Source organism: Ursus maritimus, unplaced genomic scaffold (genome assembly GCF_017311325.1).
Source record: "Ursus maritimus isolate PB19 unplaced genomic scaffold, ASM1731132v1 scaffold_3, whole genome shotgun sequence".
Classification (NCBI taxonomy): domain Eukaryota; kingdom Metazoa; phylum Chordata; class Mammalia; order Carnivora; family Ursidae; genus Ursus; species Ursus maritimus.
This window is the reverse complement of record NW_024425563.1, coordinates 73,700,707-73,720,299: the sequence shown is the minus strand read 5'-3', so window position 1 is coordinate 73,720,299 and position 19,593 is coordinate 73,700,707. Positions and strand designations below refer to the sequence as shown.

At 35.9% G+C, this 19,593-nt stretch overlaps 1 protein-coding gene across 5 annotated transcripts in view; it reads right to left on the bottom strand.

Moving 5' to 3' along the window:
• SLC25A40 (solute carrier family 25 member 40) overlaps positions 1-19,593 on the bottom strand; it is a 62,591-nt gene that overhangs the window by 32,332 nt on the left and 10,666 nt on the right. For 4 of the 5 annotated variants that reach the window (XR_005838612.1, XR_005838611.1, XM_040644298.1 and 1 more), the window contains exons 2-5: positions 8,020-8,088; positions 6,320-6,440; positions 4,979-5,038; positions 3,253-3,359 (exon numbers count right to left, since the gene is read on the bottom strand). Coding sequence is in view for 3 of the 5 variants with exons in the window: in XM_040644298.1 (XP_040500232.1) it covers positions 3,253-3,359; positions 4,979-5,038; positions 6,320-6,416 (264 nt within the window). In the remaining 2 variants the exon portion in view is untranslated. Of the gene's footprint in view, positions 1-3,252; positions 3,360-4,978; positions 5,039-5,818; positions 5,854-6,319; positions 6,441-8,019; positions 8,089-19,593 lie in introns of those variants that run through there. The other variant, XM_040644299.1, reaches the window with a different exon arrangement.

Genomic DNA, 19,593 nt, shown 5'->3' with positions numbered 1-19,593 from the left:
GCTCTAGGAAGGGAGCTATCACCGTAGATAACTATAGCGTAATATAAACTAGGTGTGGTAGACAGAGAGGAACCCAGCAAAGTCTGTTGAAATTCCTGTGTCCCACTGCTTCTGTGTGGCCCAGCACACACCTGTTTACCAAACATTTACTTTTTCATCTTGCAGTGAATTGTCTTCCTTCCTTTGAAATCCCAGACCCTTCCCCCTTTTTAACTGTGGATGACAGATAAACCTCAACTGCCTGCCTCTGGGCTGCATTTTCTTATGGAGCCCTGCACATACGTAGTTAACTTTGATTTTCTCCTGTTGATCCAGTTCATTGTCAACACAGTAAAGATGTTAGTTAGGTTTAACACAATTTCTATAAAAATCTTAGCAAGATTTTTTTAGATATAAAAACATTCTGAAATTTACATGAAGAAACAAAGGAACTTTAGGAATAGTTAAAACAACTTTGAACAAGAAAAATAAGAATAAAGTGGGAGAAATCAGTCTACCTGATTTCAGGACTTATTATATATCTATAGTAATTAAGACTGTGTGCTACTGATACAGGTAATAGAGAAATAAATAAGAAAGAATAAAGAACCCAAAAATCGATCCACACAGTATGCCCAACTGTGGACAAATGTGCCCAACTGTGGACAAACTGGAGGAAAGACAGCTTTCAACAAATGCAACTGGACACCCACAGGCAAAATGGACAAAAACAATGAAAAAAGTCAACCTCCAATTCATACCTGCTATAGCAATAACTCAAAATGGATCAAGGACTTAAATATAAAACATAAAGCTATAAAACTTATAGAAAAAAAACAAAATCTTCAGGTCTAAAGATAAATAAAACATTCTTAGATTTGACACCTTAAGCAAGAAAAAAAATGATAAATTGAACTTCATTAAAATTAAGCTTTAACTCCATGAAAACTCTGTTTAAGAGGATGAAAATAAAAGTCAGAGAGTGGAAAAAATATTTGCAAATCCACACAAGAGAGGATTATTGTCTAGATTTTAGAAAGAGTTCTCAAAACTTAACAGTAAAAATAAAACAATTCATTTGGAAAATGGATAAAAGACATGAAGAACCATTTCACTGAAGAGGATATACTAATAAATAATAAGGAAATGTAAAGATGTGCAATATCAGTAGCCACTAAGGAAATGCATATTGAAACCACAGTGAGTTATCATTACGCATCTCTCAAAACAGCTAAAATAAAAACACTGACAACATCAAAGGCTCGTGAGGATGTGGAGAAATTAGAATAGTTACACACGGCTGCTGGGGATGTAAAATGGTACCACCAGTCAGTCTAGAAAACAGTTTCTTAAACTATAAACATACAACTACGATATGACCTAGCAACTGCACTCCTGGGCATTTATCCTAGAGAAACGAAGATGTAGGGTGATATTATGATTTATAGTATATATTTTGGTTTTTGTCCATGGTCCCTGGCACACAGTTCCTAAAACCACTGTAATTTCCTAATTGATAAAGAGCAATGGAAACATCTTCTGTCTTAATATTCAGCCTTTTGTTCTCAGTCCTAAAATAGCTCCAGAGAATAACAGTGAAAGGAATATCTTTTGTTATTCATAACATATTTGATTAATCACATCTATATAAGAAAGCCTCCGTAAAAATCCCTCAACTACAGGGTTTAGAAGCTTCTAGGTTGGTGAACTCAAGGAGGACCAAGGAGGGTGACACACCAAGAGAAGGAAGCTCCACACCCACCTCCCAAGCCTTGCCCTACGCATCTCTTCTAACTGGTTACTCCTGAGTTGTACCCTTTCATAAAAAACTGGTCATCCAGTTAGTAAACTGTTTTCCTGAGTTCTGTGAGCTATTCTAGCAACTCACTAAATCCAAGAAGGGGGTTATAGGAACCTCTGATTTATGGCCAGTTAGAAACACGGGTGACAACCTGACTTGTGACTGGCATCTGAAGTGGGAGCAGTCTTATGGTGTCGGTACTGACTTAAACTGGAGGATACCTGGTTGGTGTTCACTGATAAATGAGGAACTGCTTGGCATGGAGGAAAAACCCACATATCTGGTTTAGAAGTGTTGTAAACAGGGTGTTCCCAGACAAAAACAGTGAGTAGTTTGTTGTTGTTGTTTAGTATTTACTTTCACACAAAAACCCAAGAATGAATCTATGTAACAGCTTTATGTGAAACAGCTCAAAACTGGCCACAACCCAGAAAACAAACCTGTACATCAACACCAAGGAATTTACTGAACAATAAAAGGAACAAACCAGTGATAAATGCAACAACTTAGATGAATCTCCAGATAATTATGCTAAGTGAAAAGTACTAATTCAAAAATGTTAAATATGTTATGATTCCATTCTTTGAGAAAATGATATAAATGAAGAACACAGCAGCAGCTGCCAGGAGTTAAGGAGCAGTTGAGAACACAAAGGAAATGGGTGTGGCTATAACAGGGAAGCAGGAAGGATGCTTGTCGTGATGAATTGTTCTACACCCTTAAGGAGGAAAAAGGTACATGGGATATGTCTGTATATTTTTCTTAAAATTGCGTATTATCTACAATTATGTCAAAATAAAATAGTTTGGGGGCACCTGGGTTGCTCTGTCGGTTAAATGGCCAACTCTTGATTTCGGCTCAGGTCATCAACTCAGGGTTGTGGGATTAAGCCCAGAGTCAGGCTCTGCACTCAACAGGGAGTCTGCTTATGAAGTTTCTCTTTCCCTCTCCATGCCCCTTACTTGTGGATAATCTCTCTCAAATAAATAAAAAAATCTTTTTTAAAAAATTTAAAAGTTTAAAAAAATTGACTCCGTTTTTAGTTTCCACATAAAAAAACATGAACAGATGCAACTTAGTAACAAGTTAATTAAAAGCAAAGAAGTATTTACCCTTTTCCTGCCTCAACATCTTTTTTTTTTTTTTTAAGATTTTATTTGTTTATTTGACAGAGAGATAGGCAGCAAGAGGGAACACAAGCAGGGGGAGTGGGAGAGGAAGAAGCAGGCTCCCAGTGGAGGAGCCTGATGCGGGGTTTGATCCCAGAACGCTGGGATCACGCCCTGAGCCAAAGGCAGATGCTTAACGACTGAGCCACCCAGGCGCCCCTCAACATCTATATTTTAACTGTGAATAAGTGTGCTAACTATATCATGGATTAATACTCTCCTCCAATTAGAAAATCTTTCATACATAGATTAAATATAAAAACAGAAAACATAACGTGATTATAAATAACATAATCTCCTTACCAATGTACCCTGGAAACGTCCTGGTTTCTTATACCATGCTTTGTTGCCTTCCTCTTCACAGACACATAGATGATCCATAAGTCCATTACTATACACAAAACATTTTCCTAACAAAGAAGGTCCAAAAGTCAAAAATTATTTCACACAACTGTACCATTTTTACAGAGAAACAAATTCAAAGTACAACGAGTGGACTAGAAAATTACGAAAAGAGATATAATTTGTTTTCACCTTTTAGGATGAAAAATACATAAACTGATTTACTTAATGACAAAGCGCTGGCCTCTAAACTCAAAGTGGTGAAAAGTAATTGAGTAAATTGATGAATTTTATGTTTTCAGGAATGTAGTAAGCAAATGCACACAGAAATAAATTATTTTAGCGTATCTGAGGGAATGCACAAGGAATATAAAGGAGGAAAACGTGCTTTGAAAAGAGAACATGGGTGTACATCTTCTCCATTTGACAAGAATAAAACTCTGGTACCCAAGGGAAATTCAGACAAAAAAAAAAGTTTTTTGAACTATACATATATGAAATTACATATAGGTATATACACACATATATAAACATATAAGCAGAAATCTAACGGACATCTGAAACTTGTTAAGAGAGATGTTAAAAATTCTCTTCACAAGAAAAAATTGTGTGAGGTGATAGATACTGATTAAACTTTCTGTGGTGATCTTTTTGCAATATATACATACATCAAGTCATCATGTGGCACACCTCAAACTAATACAATATTCTATGCGATTTTATCTCAATTAGAAAAATAGATGATTAAAAAAAGTTCTTCTCTATCAATGTAAACTGTGCTATGCTGTCTCTTTCTCTGTATTTATACTGCTCATTCTAGACGTCAGCTCCCAGCTAATTTACTTCAACTTTCCCTAACAGCAACTCTTTCCAATTATTGGACTCACCCTGGCTGCCAAAATTATCTTTTCTGTTTGATCATATATGTGAGTCTCATAATACATAAGTCTAAGTGTCTCCTCCTGCTTTTAAGGATTTCTTAAATGTGTAGGAAACAGCTTTCCTTTTGGTCTCCTCCTGCAATCCATCTATCCTGTCCTCCATCTGAATTATGACTGTTGTTCATTCCATCTCAGTGCTGTGTTCATCAGAGTGGCATTTATGTCTGAGACAACATTCTCACAGTCCAAACAGTCTGTTTTCTGCGATTTAAACATGTTTGTAATGTCATTATCTTTAGAAAACCATAAAAGATTTATCAAGGAATTGCTATTTTTGCCCATCTAATAAAGATGTATAACTACTTTTCAAATTCATATAAACTATACTGTCCAACAATTAACCAAGCTGCCTGATAAAATAATAATTTCCTACACTATATTCAAGCAACAGTTAGATGACTGTTAGATGAATGTTTCAGAATGGGCATAGCTCTTGGACTCTGGAGAAAGCTAGATTCTAAGGCCCCTTTCACTTAGAATTCTGTTCTTACTTGTGAAGCACATACTCAAATATTAAATCATCCTATGCTTTCATTAGGTACATAAAAGTGTTATAACTGTTTTATATATATTTGTTTTCTGGCTAGACCCCATCATGTACAACTAAGTACTGAAAAAATATTTCTGCATCAGTATAAGGAAGTATGAACTTTTAAAAATTAACAAAAAAAATCATTCAAACAAAAATGAATAAAGTAACATTTAAAAGCCTAACATAACATTTTCAGGATAACTAGTACACATACCTTTGGAGAATGGGTTGTTTTGGGCTTGGAGTCGAATTTTAACAACATCGAGGGGTGTCACTATGAAGAAAACATATATTTCAATTAGGAAGTGATACCTATAAATTGTACAGATATTTGTCCAAAAATCACAAAATATAACAAATCAACCCCTCTTCATGACTATGTAAGTAAGATTATTTATCTTAAAATGGTTTTAAGTGTAACATTCTAATTTTTTGCCCTTGAACTGTGTTTAAAGAGGATCAATGCGAAGACAATGTAATTACTTCTCTCATAACTACCAACCTGTCACTTGTAATATTTCTATAATAATTCCATTAGCATTAAAACTAAAATATTAGTATTTTAAAGAAAATATATCATCTAAGGTAAAGAATAAACATTCTGGAAGTCTATTTAAAAATTTGAGAATTACTCTGTATTACAAGTAATCAATAATCAAACAATATTAGTCTTCCTCATCTGTTAAATTCAGCTGTATCAAATAAAAACTATACATAATGAAGATTTGAGTAAGCCAGCCATAAATCATCTTTACTACCATTCAGTGTAGTGTTACTCCATTCAGGAACAGCACAGTAAAGGAGAATGATTTAATTTGCACACTACTTCATACAAGTAGAAAAAAAATGCCAAATAGTGGTTCTAAGAAAACTTCTCTTCATCTGAGAATGAGAAGGTCACATTAGATCATTAGATGATCTCTAAAATCTTTACAACACCAACATTCTGACCTGAAGATACTACACCTGAAAGCAATACGTTTATGTTTGTTCTGATCATCTTTCTTATTTAAATAAACTAGCCAACTTAAAAACCATTGAAGTACAAACTTACCACCTAAGTAATTTGTCTTCTCTAAAAGAAATGGACTGTAAAACAGAAAAATGTGGCTCAGAGGAATTTAAGAAATTCACTGTTAATGCAAGCAAAGGAAAACATAATTTGTATTTGTTTCTACTATAAGTTGCCCAAATTTTGTATTATTCATTACACTAATATTTCATTCTATCTTCTTTTCTATTTTAAAAAAGGCTAAGAGAGTCATAAAAATTCAAATTGATAGGAACCTCAAAGAACTCCTGGTCTCAGCCCCTATTTCTATAGATGAAAAATGAAATTCAGAGAGAAGTAGGGACTATCCCTAAGTGTACTCAGCCTGAGAATGGCAAAGCAAGGAAAAAAACTCAAGTCTCTTGATTCTCTGTCCAAGGTTCCTTTCATGTTATCATGCTCATGGAGAGAGAACATGATGATAATTTTAGCATTATTTCACAGATGGTGAACTCAAATGGAAATCATTCGGTTACATAATCTACAACAGCAACATCAGTCTACCCATTAGTGATGTCAGTATAGCGCCAGTGCAAGAAGCAAACATTTGTTGAACAGGTGTCACTTTGAGAATCTGTGGTCCCTCTGATTCAGGATCCATATTTTTAACTGATTGAAGAAAAATCTGTTAAGGAAAAGATGTAAAACAAAAGTTTAATGAAAATACCCTTAAGTTTGATTGCTATAAATTAAATAAACTATAAAAACAACAACCAGTATTAATACTGAAGCACATGTTGTTGACCAGTATCAAAAATAAATACCTAAGTTCTATACAAAGGCAATATACAACTGTCATTAATAAAATATGTACTCTCATTTTCCAAAAAAGACAAGGCACTTAAGCTGTGCGAGGAGCAACATATTTGTAAAGACAGGTAGTAGAGCAATAAGAAAACAGCTCTGGCCATGAAACAGAATGAAGGCACCCGACCAATAAGTCTCAGAATTAGTGCATTTAGCCTCATAAGAACTACTCAGATACTCTAATCTATTTGAGAGTTAGCAAATTTATCACTATTTTACTGCATACCAAAAGTTGCTACAAAGGCATAAAATAAAAACATATAATCTTCAAAAGAAGCATTATCTCAGAAAAATTTGATGAGAAAATACATACTCCTTTGTAAAAAGCCAGTTAATATAAAAAAGTATAAAAACCACTTATAAACCTTTTATTCAAAAATAACTGCTAGCGATATAAGGGTGTCATCTTTCCAAATGTCTGTGTGCCTATGTACACACATATACATATATATGTGTGTCCATATGTATATCATCTACACAAACACATGTTCATGCAGATTACATGTAACTAATCAAATATATACAAATATTCATATATCTGTGTACGTGCATCTTTTTAAAAAAATCTTGTTTAAAAAACATAAACCAGTTCCACTGCCTGGGTGGCTCAGTCAGTTAAGCATCTGACTCTTAGTTTCGGCTCAGGTCATGATCCCAGGGGTCATGAGACTGAGGACCATGTCCGGCTCCATGCTCAGTGTAGAGTCCGCTTGAGATTCTCTGCCTTTTCTTCTCCCTCTGCCCCTCTCCCTGCTCTTGTGAGTAAGCGCGCTCTCTCTCTCAAATAAATAAAATCTTTAAAAAAATAAATACTCCTATTGTTTAGTAGGCAGAGTGGACACTTAAAAAATACATTATAGATACTGTATCAATAAATATACATTATCATTTTAATACAGTTTTTGATATTTAATCAGTCTCATACTGTGAGATATTTGTTACTGTCAAATTTTCCTTATTCATTTATTCATACACTCTTATATAAATATCTTCATACACACAACTTTTTGTAGTCTTCCTACAATTACTACAGAAGAAAAAGTAAGATTGTAAGGCTCAACTAAAAACTTGAAACAAATTGTAAAAGTGCTTTCCAGAAAGGATGGACCAATTTACACTTCCACTTATTAAATGAGTTCCTATTAACCCAGAATTTCACCAAACTCTCTCTCATTATATACCACTGATTTTTTTATGAACAGTTTGAAAATAGTTTGCATACAACATACCCTGTTATTCTAATTACCTCAGAATATTCTTGTATTTCACAGTAACACTATCAAATTGAGGAAACTTAGTACTCTATAGTTCATATTCCAATTTTATTACCCCAATAATGAACCTTATAAAAATGAATGGCAGCTTTATTGTTTCTTTAGACTTTTATTATTACTCACCTGGTTTAAGTCTTTTCCTCAACTCTATGCTCCAGTATTTTATTGTTTGTAACATCAGTAGCTGAAAATCTGTAGTGAAAAACGAAAGTAACTGTTATCTTTTCTCACAAGAAAGGGAGAACCTAAAGGAAAGGAGCATGTAAAAAATATGAAGAGCATTCCACAAATGCTTGTATTACTTTTATTAAACTTCATTTATAAAACTTCATTTACTATAATAAATTTCAGGGCACCTGGGTGGCTCAGTCGGTTAAGTGTCTGCTTTCAGCTCGTGATCCTGGAGTCCCAGGCTCAAACCCCGGGTCAGGCTCCCTGCCCAGAGGTGAGTCTGCCTCTCCCTCTCCCTCTGCCCCTCCCCCTGCTTGTGCTTGTTCTCTCTCAAATAAATAAACAGAATCTTTTAAAAAAAATAGTATAATAAACTTCATTTATTAAACTTCATTTATAAAACTTCACATTGTCCCAGTAAATTTATTCTGCTCAAAAAACAAACAATTCTCAGGGCACCTGGGTGACTCAGTTAAGTATGATTCTATCTCAGCTCACGTCTTGATCTCAGGGTCATGGGTTCAAGCCCAGTGTTGGGCTCCACACATGGAGCCTAGTTAAAAAAACAAAACAAAACAAAAGAATTCTAGAAGCTGAACACTCTGATCAACCTTGGTATCACAAGTCAATGAGATTTTGTGACACAAAATTAAGTAACCAGAAATATCTATGAAGTATTTGGGGGGGGATTTTAATTATAATCTAAACAATCCATTAGATCTAAGTTCCAATTTATAGAAAATTCAGAGACTAAAGTAACAGGGTAAAGGACACCACAAAATAGGAGAAGTTTTATTACCACATAAGACTATTGTCTTGGTTCTTCAACAACTGAAATTAAGGTGGGAAAAAGGTAGCAGGGCAGGGAGAACTGTTCTAGAAGAAGAGAATCTTCTGAATCACCAACCAAATACATCCTGGTTCAAATGAATAAAATTTAAAAGTTTCAGAGTACATAAAGAAATCTGAACACGGGCTGGATATTAGATAATATTAAAAATTATTATTTTTTGGTGAGATAATGGTATTATGCCAATACCAGTTTAATATCAGTTATAATGGAAGTGTCTTTTTAAAAAAGAGATTCATATAAATATTAAGGGCTAAAATATTATAATAGTTGTAGTTCCAATACTTCAGAAAAAATAAATATTCTACTGTTAATAATCTGCTAAATCTATGTGGTAAGTATACTGTAAGCATTTTTACTGTTCTATATTTTTCTCTATATGGAAAAATTTGAACAACAGGATTTTTTTTAGTTTGTGAAACTTATATAGAATCTTCAAGTCTAAGAAAATACTTCTTAACATTTGTTTATATGAACACGGTTAAGTGGAAAAATGCTAGAATATAGGTACACTCCTCCTCCAGAAGTGACAAGACCTACAGTGCTTTATTTTGACATCCATTCCAGCAAAGTTGGTACCTGAATATGCTCAAACCTGAAACTAAAGCCAGAAAAACGGATATATTTCTAGTTATTATTATAGAATGTTAAGGGGAAGAAGTAAAAAATTTAGATGTAACTTTTTAGAACTCAGAATTAAGGTTACTGGACTTTTTATTACTTCTTTACATAAATGTAGTTTAGAAAAATATATTAACAATCTCCTAAGATCATAACAAGTACCTACTTAAAATGAGATCTGTAAAATTAGTCTTTCAATTTATTTGAAAAATAAAGTGGGGGAAAAAGAATAATATAGGCACAGATTGGGGGTATTTTGGGAAAAAAAGTGGAAATAATAATCTTAGTGGATTATTTAAAACTTATAATGTACTTTCCAGGGCTTTAAATTCCTTGCAGTCCTATCAACGTACTCCCCTAGCATATCCTCAATGGAGAAAAACTGAGAGACTTTCCTCTACAGTCAGGTACAAGACAGGGAAGTCCGCTCTCACCACTGCTATTTAACACAGTACTGGAAGTCCTAGCCTTAGCAATCAGACAACACGAAGAAATAAAATGCATCCATATTGGCCAGGACGACGTCAAACTTTCACTATTCACAGATGACATGATACTCTATGTAGAAAACCCAAAGACTCCACCAAAAAATTGCTAGAACTGATACACAAACTCAGCAAAGTAGCGGGATACAAAATCAATGTACAGAACTCTATTGCATTTCTATCCACCAATAATGAAGCAGAAAGAGAAATCAAGGAATCGATCCCATTTACAATTGTACCAACAACCATAAGAATAAATCTAAGAATAAACCTAACCAAAGAGGTGGAACACTTGTATTCTGAAAACTACAGAACACTTATGAAAGAAATTGAAGATGACACAAAGAAATGGAAAAACATTCCATCCTCATGGATCGAAAGAACAAATACTATTTAAATGTCTATACTACCCAAAGAAATCTACATATTGAATGCAATCCCTATCAAAATACCACCAGCATTTTTCATAGAACTAGAACAAACAATACTAAAATTTGCATGGAACCACAAAAGACCCCAAATAGCCAAAGCAATTTTGAAAAAGGAAAGCAAAGTGGAAGGCATCACAATTCTGGTCTTCTTCTGGCCTTCAATCTATATTACAAAGCTGTAGTCATCAAGACAGTATAGTACTAGCACAAAAACAGACACACAGATCAATGGAAAACAACAGAAAACCCAGAAATAGACCCACAACTATATGGTCAAGTAATCTTTAACAAAGCAGGAAAAAATACCCAATGGAAAAAAGTTAATCTCTTCAACAAATGGTGTTGGGAAAACTGGGCAGCCACATGCAGAAGAATGAAACTGGGCCACTTTCTTACACCATACACAAAAATAAATTCAAAATGGATGAAAGACCTAAATGTGAGACAAAAAAAAACATCAAAATCCTAGAGGAGAACACAGGCAGCAACCTCTTTGACCAGGGCCGTAGCAACTTCTTACCAGACACGTCTCCAAAAGGGAAACAAAAGCAAAAATGAATTATTGGGACTTCAAGATGAAAAGCTTCTGCACAGTGAAGGAAATGGTCAACAAAACTAAAAGGCAGCCTGTGGAATGGGAGAAGATATTTGCAAATGACATATGTGATAAAGGGTTAGTATCCAAAATCTAAAAAGAACTTAATCAAACTCAACACCCAGAAAAACAAATAACCCAGTTAAGATATGGGCAGAAGACATGAATAGATACTTTTTTCAAAGAAGACATTCATATGGTCAACAGACACATGAAAAGATGCTCAATATCACTCATCATCAGGGAAATACAAATCAAAACCACAGTGAGATACCACCTCAAACCTGCCACAGTGGCTAAAACTAGTAACACAGGAAACAACAGGTGTTGGCACAGATGTGGAGAAAGGGGAACCCTCCTAAGCTGTTAGTGGGAATGCAAGCTGGTGCAGTCACTCTGGAAAATAGTATGGAGGTTCCTCAAAAAGTTACAAATAGAACTACCCTCTGATCTAGCAATTGCACTAATAGGTATTTACCCAAAGGATACAAAAATACTGATTTGAAGGGGCACATGCACCCTGATATTTATAGCAGCATTATCAACAATAGCCAAATTATGGAATGAGCCCAAATGTCCATTGACTGATGAAAGGATAAAGAAGAGGTGAGGGATACACACACACACACACACACACACACACACACACACACACACTAGTCATTAAAAAGAATGAAATCTTGCCGTTTGGAATGATGTAGATGAAGCTACAGTGTATTATGCTAAGCAAAATCAGTCAGATAAAGACAAATATCATGTGATATCACTCATGTGGAATTTAAGAAACAAAACAGATGAACATAATAAAAGGAAAAAAAAGAGAGGGAAGTAAAACATAAGAGATTCTTAACTACAGAGAACAAACTGAGGGCTGATGGGAGGGGAAATGGGGAGGGAATGGGCTAAATGGACGATGGGTATTAAGGAGGGCACTTGTGTTGAGAACTGGGTGTTACAAGTAAGTGATGAATCACTAAATTCTACTCCTGAAACTAGGATTACACTATACATTAACCAGAATTTAAATAAAAATTTGAAAAACAAAAAAGGATTATGGGAATATTCAAGTCAGAAGATAGTAAATCACACATACTTCATATCATCAGAATTTTTAATTTTTTCAAATTTATGTTAAATGCTATCTCCAAAATCTTGATTTACCTTCCCTTGCTCAGTAAACGATGCTGAACATTTCCTCACCTGGCAACCATCATTCTACCTTCTCCTTCTAAGAATTTTACCACTCTAGATACTTCACATAAATGGAAATGTGCAGTATTTCTGCTTCTGTGATCAAGTTATTTTACCCAGCATAGTGCTCTAAAAGTTCAAATATGTATCATATGACAGGATTTCCTTCATTTTAAGCACTAGGCACCTGGGTGGCTCAGGAGGTTACATGTCTGACTCTTGGTTTCAGCTCAGGTCATGATCCCAGGGCCATGGAATCAAGCCCCACACTGGGCTCCACGCTCAGTGTGGAGTTGGCTTGAGATTCTCTCTCCTTCTGCCCCTCCTCCTGCTCGTTCATCCCTCTTTCTCTCTAAAATAAATAAATTAAATCTTTATTAAAAAGGCTAGGGGTGCCCGGGTGGCTTAGTTGGTTAAGCATCTGCCTTCTGCTCAGTTCATGATCTCAGGGTTCTAGGATAGCGCTCCACATCGGTCTCCCTGCTCCACAAAGAGTCTGCTTCTCCCTCCCTCTTTGCTACTCCCCCGGGCTTGTGCGCATGTGCTCTAACGAATAAAATTTTTAAAAATTTTTTTGAAAGGCTAAATAACACTCTATTATATGTATATACATTTTCATTATCGTTTCATCTATCAATGGGCAAAAAATTTAGATTGTTTCCACCTCTTGAACTGTGCATAATGCAATGAACACGGGAGTCCAAATATCTTGAGTTTCTGATTTCAATAATTTTAGATAAATATCCAGAAGTGGGATTGCCAAATCATATGGTTGTTCTATTTTAAATTTTTTGAGGAACCAATGTCATTTTCCATAGCAGCTATACCATTTTACCAACAATGCACAGGGTTCTGATTTTCCACATCTCCATCAGCACTTGTTATTTTCTGCCTTTGTCTTTAATAATGGCCATCATAAAACGTATGAAGTGATACCCTGTGACTTTGATTTCATTTGCCTGATAATTAGTGATGCTCAGTGTCTTCATTTTCCTGTTGGTCAAATGTGTGTTTTCTTTGGAAAAATGTCTATTTTTTATTCTAGTTATTTCTTACTGAGTTGTAGGAGTTCATTATATATTTTGGATACTAATCTCATATCAGATGTATGGTTTGTAAATATTTCCTCCCATTCCATAGACTATCTTTTCACTCTGTTGACTTTGTCTGTAGCTGTATAGAAGCTTTTTGGTTTGATGTAGTCAAAGTTGCCTTTTGATTTTACTGTCAGTACTTTTGGTGTTATATACATGAAATCACTGCCAAGATCAATGTTATGAAGCTTTTCCTTATGTTTTCATCTAGGAGTTTTATAATTTCAGGTCTTAAATTCAAGTCATTAATCCACTTGGAATTGATTTTTGTATGTGGTGTGAGAGAAGGGTCAAAATTCTTATTGTTAACGTAGTGAAGTTTATCTATCTTTCCTTTTATAGACACCTTTTTGATTCTTCTTTAAGCAATCTTTCTTTACCCGAGAGTCCAAAAGATACCTGCCTACATTTTCTATGTATTTTAAAAGTTGTGCTACTGACAAATTTTAAATCCTTAATTTATGCAGAATTTTTAAAATATCAAGTGAAATAGGGAACCAATTTCATCTTTTCCCATGTGAAAACAAATAAGTACTTTCTCCAAGCTCCAATTTTTAAAAAAAGATTTTATTTATTTATTTGGGGGACAGAGGGAGAGAGGGGGGATCGTCCACCAGGGGAGGGGCAGAGGGAGAAGCTGATTCCCTTGTTGAGCAGGGAGCCCAATGTGGAACTTGACCCCAGGACGCTAGAATCATGCCCCAAGGCAAAGGCAGACACCTTACGACTAAGCCACCCAGGTGCCCCCAAGCTCCTATTTTCAAATAATCCCTCTTTTCTCCTCTAAACTGATAACTACTTTGTTGTACTGAAATTCTATTCCTTTGTGGAACTGTTTCTAGGCTCTCTATTCTACTCCATGGATTGACTTCTCTATCCTTAAACTGTATCACACTGTATTATTACGGAGTCATAACAAGCCCTTATATTTGGTAGTCCAGGTCCTTAAGTTTAAAAATCATCTTACTAAATTCTTTGAAAAAATCTCTTTAGGATTTTAGTTGGAATTGCATTGAATCTATAGATAAACCTGGAGACAATATCTATGAATACAGTCTCTAATTTATTCGAGTCTTCCTTAATGTGAGAATTTTAAAATTTGTCGTACAGATATCTTTGTGCCATACCTGTGACAGATCCAATTCTAGCTATCTGGTAGTCACTAAAACTAATATAAATGGTATTTGCCTTTCAATTATATTAAAATTATATTAAACTTATCCACTGTTAAGATATGGAAATAATTTTGTACATTAACCTCATATCCACCCAACCTTACTAAAGGAAAACCATTGATTCTAATTGATTTATATACTCTTTTTCCCATAAAAGTTTACATTGTCTGCAAGCAGTAAGTTTAATTTCTGCCCTTCATACTCATCATGGTACAATTTAGTTTTCTTATTGTAAAGGTTAGGATTGCCAATACAATATTAAAAAGTGGTGAAAATGAGTATTCTTATTTCATTCCTCAATTAAAAAAAATTCTAAGATTCTACATTAGGATGAAGTTTGCTCTGATACTTTTCATTTTTGGGTTTTGTTTTGTTTTTTTTTTACAAGATTCTTCATCTTTTTTTTTTCCTTGATTCCCCATTTAAGTGATACCATGCAGTATTTGTCTTTCTCTCTTATTTCATGTCATATAATAACCTCAAGGTCCAACAACATTTTCCCAAATGGCAGGATTTCCTTCTTTTGCATGGCTGAATAATATTCCAATGTATATACATATGTATCACATTTTAAATTTTACTTTTGAACATTTTAAATTGATGTATAGTTGACACAGAATATATTAATTTCAAGTGTACAACATGGCAATTGGACAATTATATACATTACAAAATGTTGACCACCATAATATAGTTATAATTAGTCACCAATGAAGTTATTAAAATGTTACTGACTATATTCTCTATGCTGTACTTTTCATCTTGCCTTATTTTAGAACTAAAAGTTTGTACCTCTCAACCCCATCACCTATTTCCCCCAGCCCCCCACTGCCCTCACATCTGGCAACCACCAATTTGTTGTCTGTATATATGAGCTTTTGGGTTTTCTTTACAATGTCTTCATTTGTTTTGCTTTTTTGATCGCACAAATATGTGAAATAATATACTATTTGACTCTACTTATTTCATTTAGCATAATACCCTATAGATCAAATCGTGTTGTCCAAATGACAAGATTTTTTTAATGGCTGAGTAATATTCTAATGTAAATATATACCACATCTTCCTTCTCTATTCATCTATTGATGGACATTTAGGTTGTTTCCATAACTTCACTATTGTAAATAACACTACAATAAACATATGGGTGCATATATCTTTTCAAATTAGTGTTTTTGTTTTCTTTGGGTAAATACACCACAGTGGAATTACTGGATCATGATATTTCTACTTTTACTTTTTTGAAGAACCTTCATAATGGTTTCCATCGTGGCTGCACCAATTTATATTCCCACCAATGGTACATGAGGGTTTCCTTTTCTCCACAATCTCAACAACACTTATTTTTTTTTCTTTTTGATACTGGCCATTCTGACTGGTGTAAAGTGTTAACTCATTGTAGTTTTGAATTGCGTTTCCCTGATAATTAGTGATAATAAGCATCTGTTCATGTGTCTGTTTGCCATCTGTAAATCTCCTTTGGAAAAATGTCTTTTTGGATCTTTTGTCCATCTTTACATTGGATTGTCTGTGTTTTGATATTAACTTGTAGGAGTTCTTTATAGGTTTTGGATATTAACCTCTTATTGGAAAAATCATTTGCAAATATCTTCCCCCATTCACTGGCTTGCCTTTTTGTTTTGTTGATGGTTTCCTTTGCTCTGCAAGAGGATTTTAGTTTCATGTAGTCCTGTTTATTTTTGCTTTTTCCCTTGAGGAGAATGATCCAGAAAAAAAATATTGCTAAGACTGACATCCAAGTTTAACTGTTAAGTTTTATGGTTCCAGGTCTTACACTTACATCTTTAATCCATTTTGAGTTTATCTTTGTACTTGGTATAAGAAGTGGTCCAGCTTTCTCAACACCATTTTTTGAAGAGACTGTCATCTCCCCATTGTATATTCTTACCTCTTTTGTTACAAATTAATTGACCATGTTAAGTGTGAGTTTATTTCTGGACTGTTCCACTGATGCATGTGATCTATTCTGTTTCACTCTCCTATTACCATACTGTTTTGGTTACCAAACTTTATAGTATACTTTAACATCTAGAATTATGAACCTTCAGCTTTGTTCTTTCTTAAGATTGCTTTGGCTATTCAGGGTCTTTTGTGGTTCCACGAAAATTTTATTATTTGTTTCAGTTCTGTGAAAAATGCTATTGGTATTTTAGTAGAGATTGCATTGAATCTGTAGACTGCTTTGGATAGTACAAACCCTTTAACAAACATATTAACATAAAAGTATTAATTCCTCCAATCCATAAGCATGGAGTAACTGGAGTCCATAAAGAAACGAGAGCACTGGCAAATGTAACAAGGATAAATATAAAAGAAAATGGATAAAGCAATAAAGTAAATCTCTGCTGATAGGCATACAATATATAAAGATGTAATCTGTATGACTACAAAGGCACAAAGAAGGATGGTAAGGAATGGAGCTATATGAAAGCAAAGTTTTTATACTACTAAGATTAAATTGGTATTAATCTGAACCAGATTGTTATAAGTTAAAATAATAACTGTAATCACCTCGGAAACCACCAAAAAAACCCCATAAACAAAAAAACAAAAAACTCCCAAAAAACAAAAAAACCACACACATCCACAAAATGTACTAGAAGAGCTGGAGTTCTGGTCCAAGATGGTGACAAAGACCCTGAACTCACCTTTTCCATGGACACACTAAATCTACACCTATTTATAGAGCAGTTCCTCTTAAAGAACTAAGGGCTGACTGAACAGCTTCTGCACAAAAAGATAGAATATATAAAGTAAGGCTAGAGAGACCACATAGAACACAGCAAGAGAGATGGAGAGAAGATAATGAAGGGAACCCCTGAATGCAGGGAACTGTAGTGGAAGTGTAAGAGTGCTGACAATACTGATTCCATCTTTGGACCTCCATCTTGTTCATTTCACTCAATGATCCTTCTTGGGCTATGTGTTCCAGGCCCCTTGGAGACTGATCTACATTACCTTAGAAATCCCTGCCAAGGTCAGCATAGAGGAAGGCTTGTTTTGGCCTCCCATGAATCTGTTAAGTCTTTCCCATTCCTGACACACAGGTAGTGCCACAAGATCTAATTAAAGGTTAGCTGTCAATTAGGTGCACATAAACCCTTTGAGGTACATGCAGACCCTTTAACCTCACTACGATGCCCTTCTGCATGTCCACTTATTCTATAAAATCTGTAGATTAAGGCCCGAACTTTGCAGAGAAAAACTATGCAGTTGCCATGGATCATCCTCTGCCTAAATCTTCCCTGTCAGTAAGCTACCCTGAATAAAACTCCGTGTAAAAATGTACAAAATCACCTGCTTTGTTTTTCGGTCTCAAAGCATCTTTTCAGTTTGGGGGAGACTTTACTGTCCATCCCCACCTTCTAAAAGGGAAGGGATAGTACTGAGGAACCTAGAGCAGATTTGTCTGCCTTGGGCATAGAATAAAAAAGTCCTGGTTTAAAAGATCCAGCCTTAGAATTCCACCAGTGGGGGAGCTGCTGGACCTTTCTTCAGGTTGGAGGAGCCGGTGAGTGCCAAGTTCATGTTCATCCTCCACCCCAATAATGCAGACTGGAGCAGAGTTCTGGGCCCCATTGCTGGCCTGCCACCTCAGTGAGCCCTGTCGTAGCTCTGGATGCCCTGGGACACAGAAAAAAAGTGTAGGTTTAAAAGAGCAACTAAACTATAAAAGATCCAGTCCTAGACCTCCACCAAACAGCGAGGGAGCTACTGGAATTCTCTCCGGGTCAGTGGTGCTGGTGAACACCACGGTTTATGTTCCCCTCCATACTGACAGCATGCACAGGAGCAAGGTCCAGATGCCACAGCTGGCCTACAGTTTCTGTGAGCCCCAGGTCCCAGCCCACACCAAACCTATCAGTCCCACCATGGTAGCCCCAGTGCATATACAGCAGGAGACTCCTGGTGGGTGCTCACTACAGCTCTGGCTGTCACACCAAGGTGACACAGATATAAGCACCCTAGAACACCTCAGGCCTACACCATTTCATCCCCAGCACAGAGCACTCTGGGACCTCCTGGGTCATGCCTATCTGGAAAGCTGTCCCTTCATGGAGTGCCCCAGGATACCCCAGCCCATGCTGGCCTTGGCTCCAATCACCCTGCCAGGGCACACTCTGCAATGAGCACCCTTGGACACCCAGGCTTGCACCCGCTTCAGCTTCAGCTGTCCTCCCAGGGCACCTTCTGCATGGAAAGCCCAGGGAGCACCCCAGCTCAAGCCCACTTTAGCTATAGCTATACTGCTGGAGTGCTCACTATGCAGAGTGCCCAGGGACACCTCAGCTCATGACCCACCTCAAATTTATTTGCTACACGGAACACCCCCAAGAACTCCTGCCTCAGCTTCAGCCATCCTACTAGGGTGCTCTCTGCATGGAGAGCCACAGGATACCCCGCCTTGCACCCATTTCAGCTTCAGCTATCCTGCCAGGGTGTTTTCTTCATGGAGAGCCCTGGAATCACCCTGGCCCATGCCTGCTTCAGCTTTGGTCACCCCACCAGGGCAGCCCAACATGGAGTACTCCAGGACCCCCAGCACATGCCAGACACAGCTCCAGCCAGTCAAAGTCACCAAGCACACAGAGTCCACACAGGGTTTGACCATACACAAGACCATTCCTTCAAGTGTAAAAGTACTCATTTCACTAATTCATAGAAACAAACACAGCAAAGTCAAGCAAACGAGGAGACAGAAGATGCTTCAAATGAAGGAATAAGGAAAAAAAAAAACAAAAAGGAACAGAAATTAGCAATATGCCAGATAAAGAGTGGAAAGCAATGATCACAAAGATGCTAACCAGACTGAAAAGAACTGAGTGAGAACTTCAACAAAGAGAAACATGAAAAAAAAAGAAAACCCAATCAAAGTTAAAAAATACAGTAACTGAAATGAGAAATATACTACAGGGAAACAACAGTAGATATGTGGATGCAGAAGAACAGTTATGTAACGTGCAACACAGGGTAATGGAAAGCACCCAAATTCAGCATCAGGAAAAAAAAAAGGAATTAAGAAAACAAATGAGGAATAAGTTAAGGGATCTCTTAGACAACAT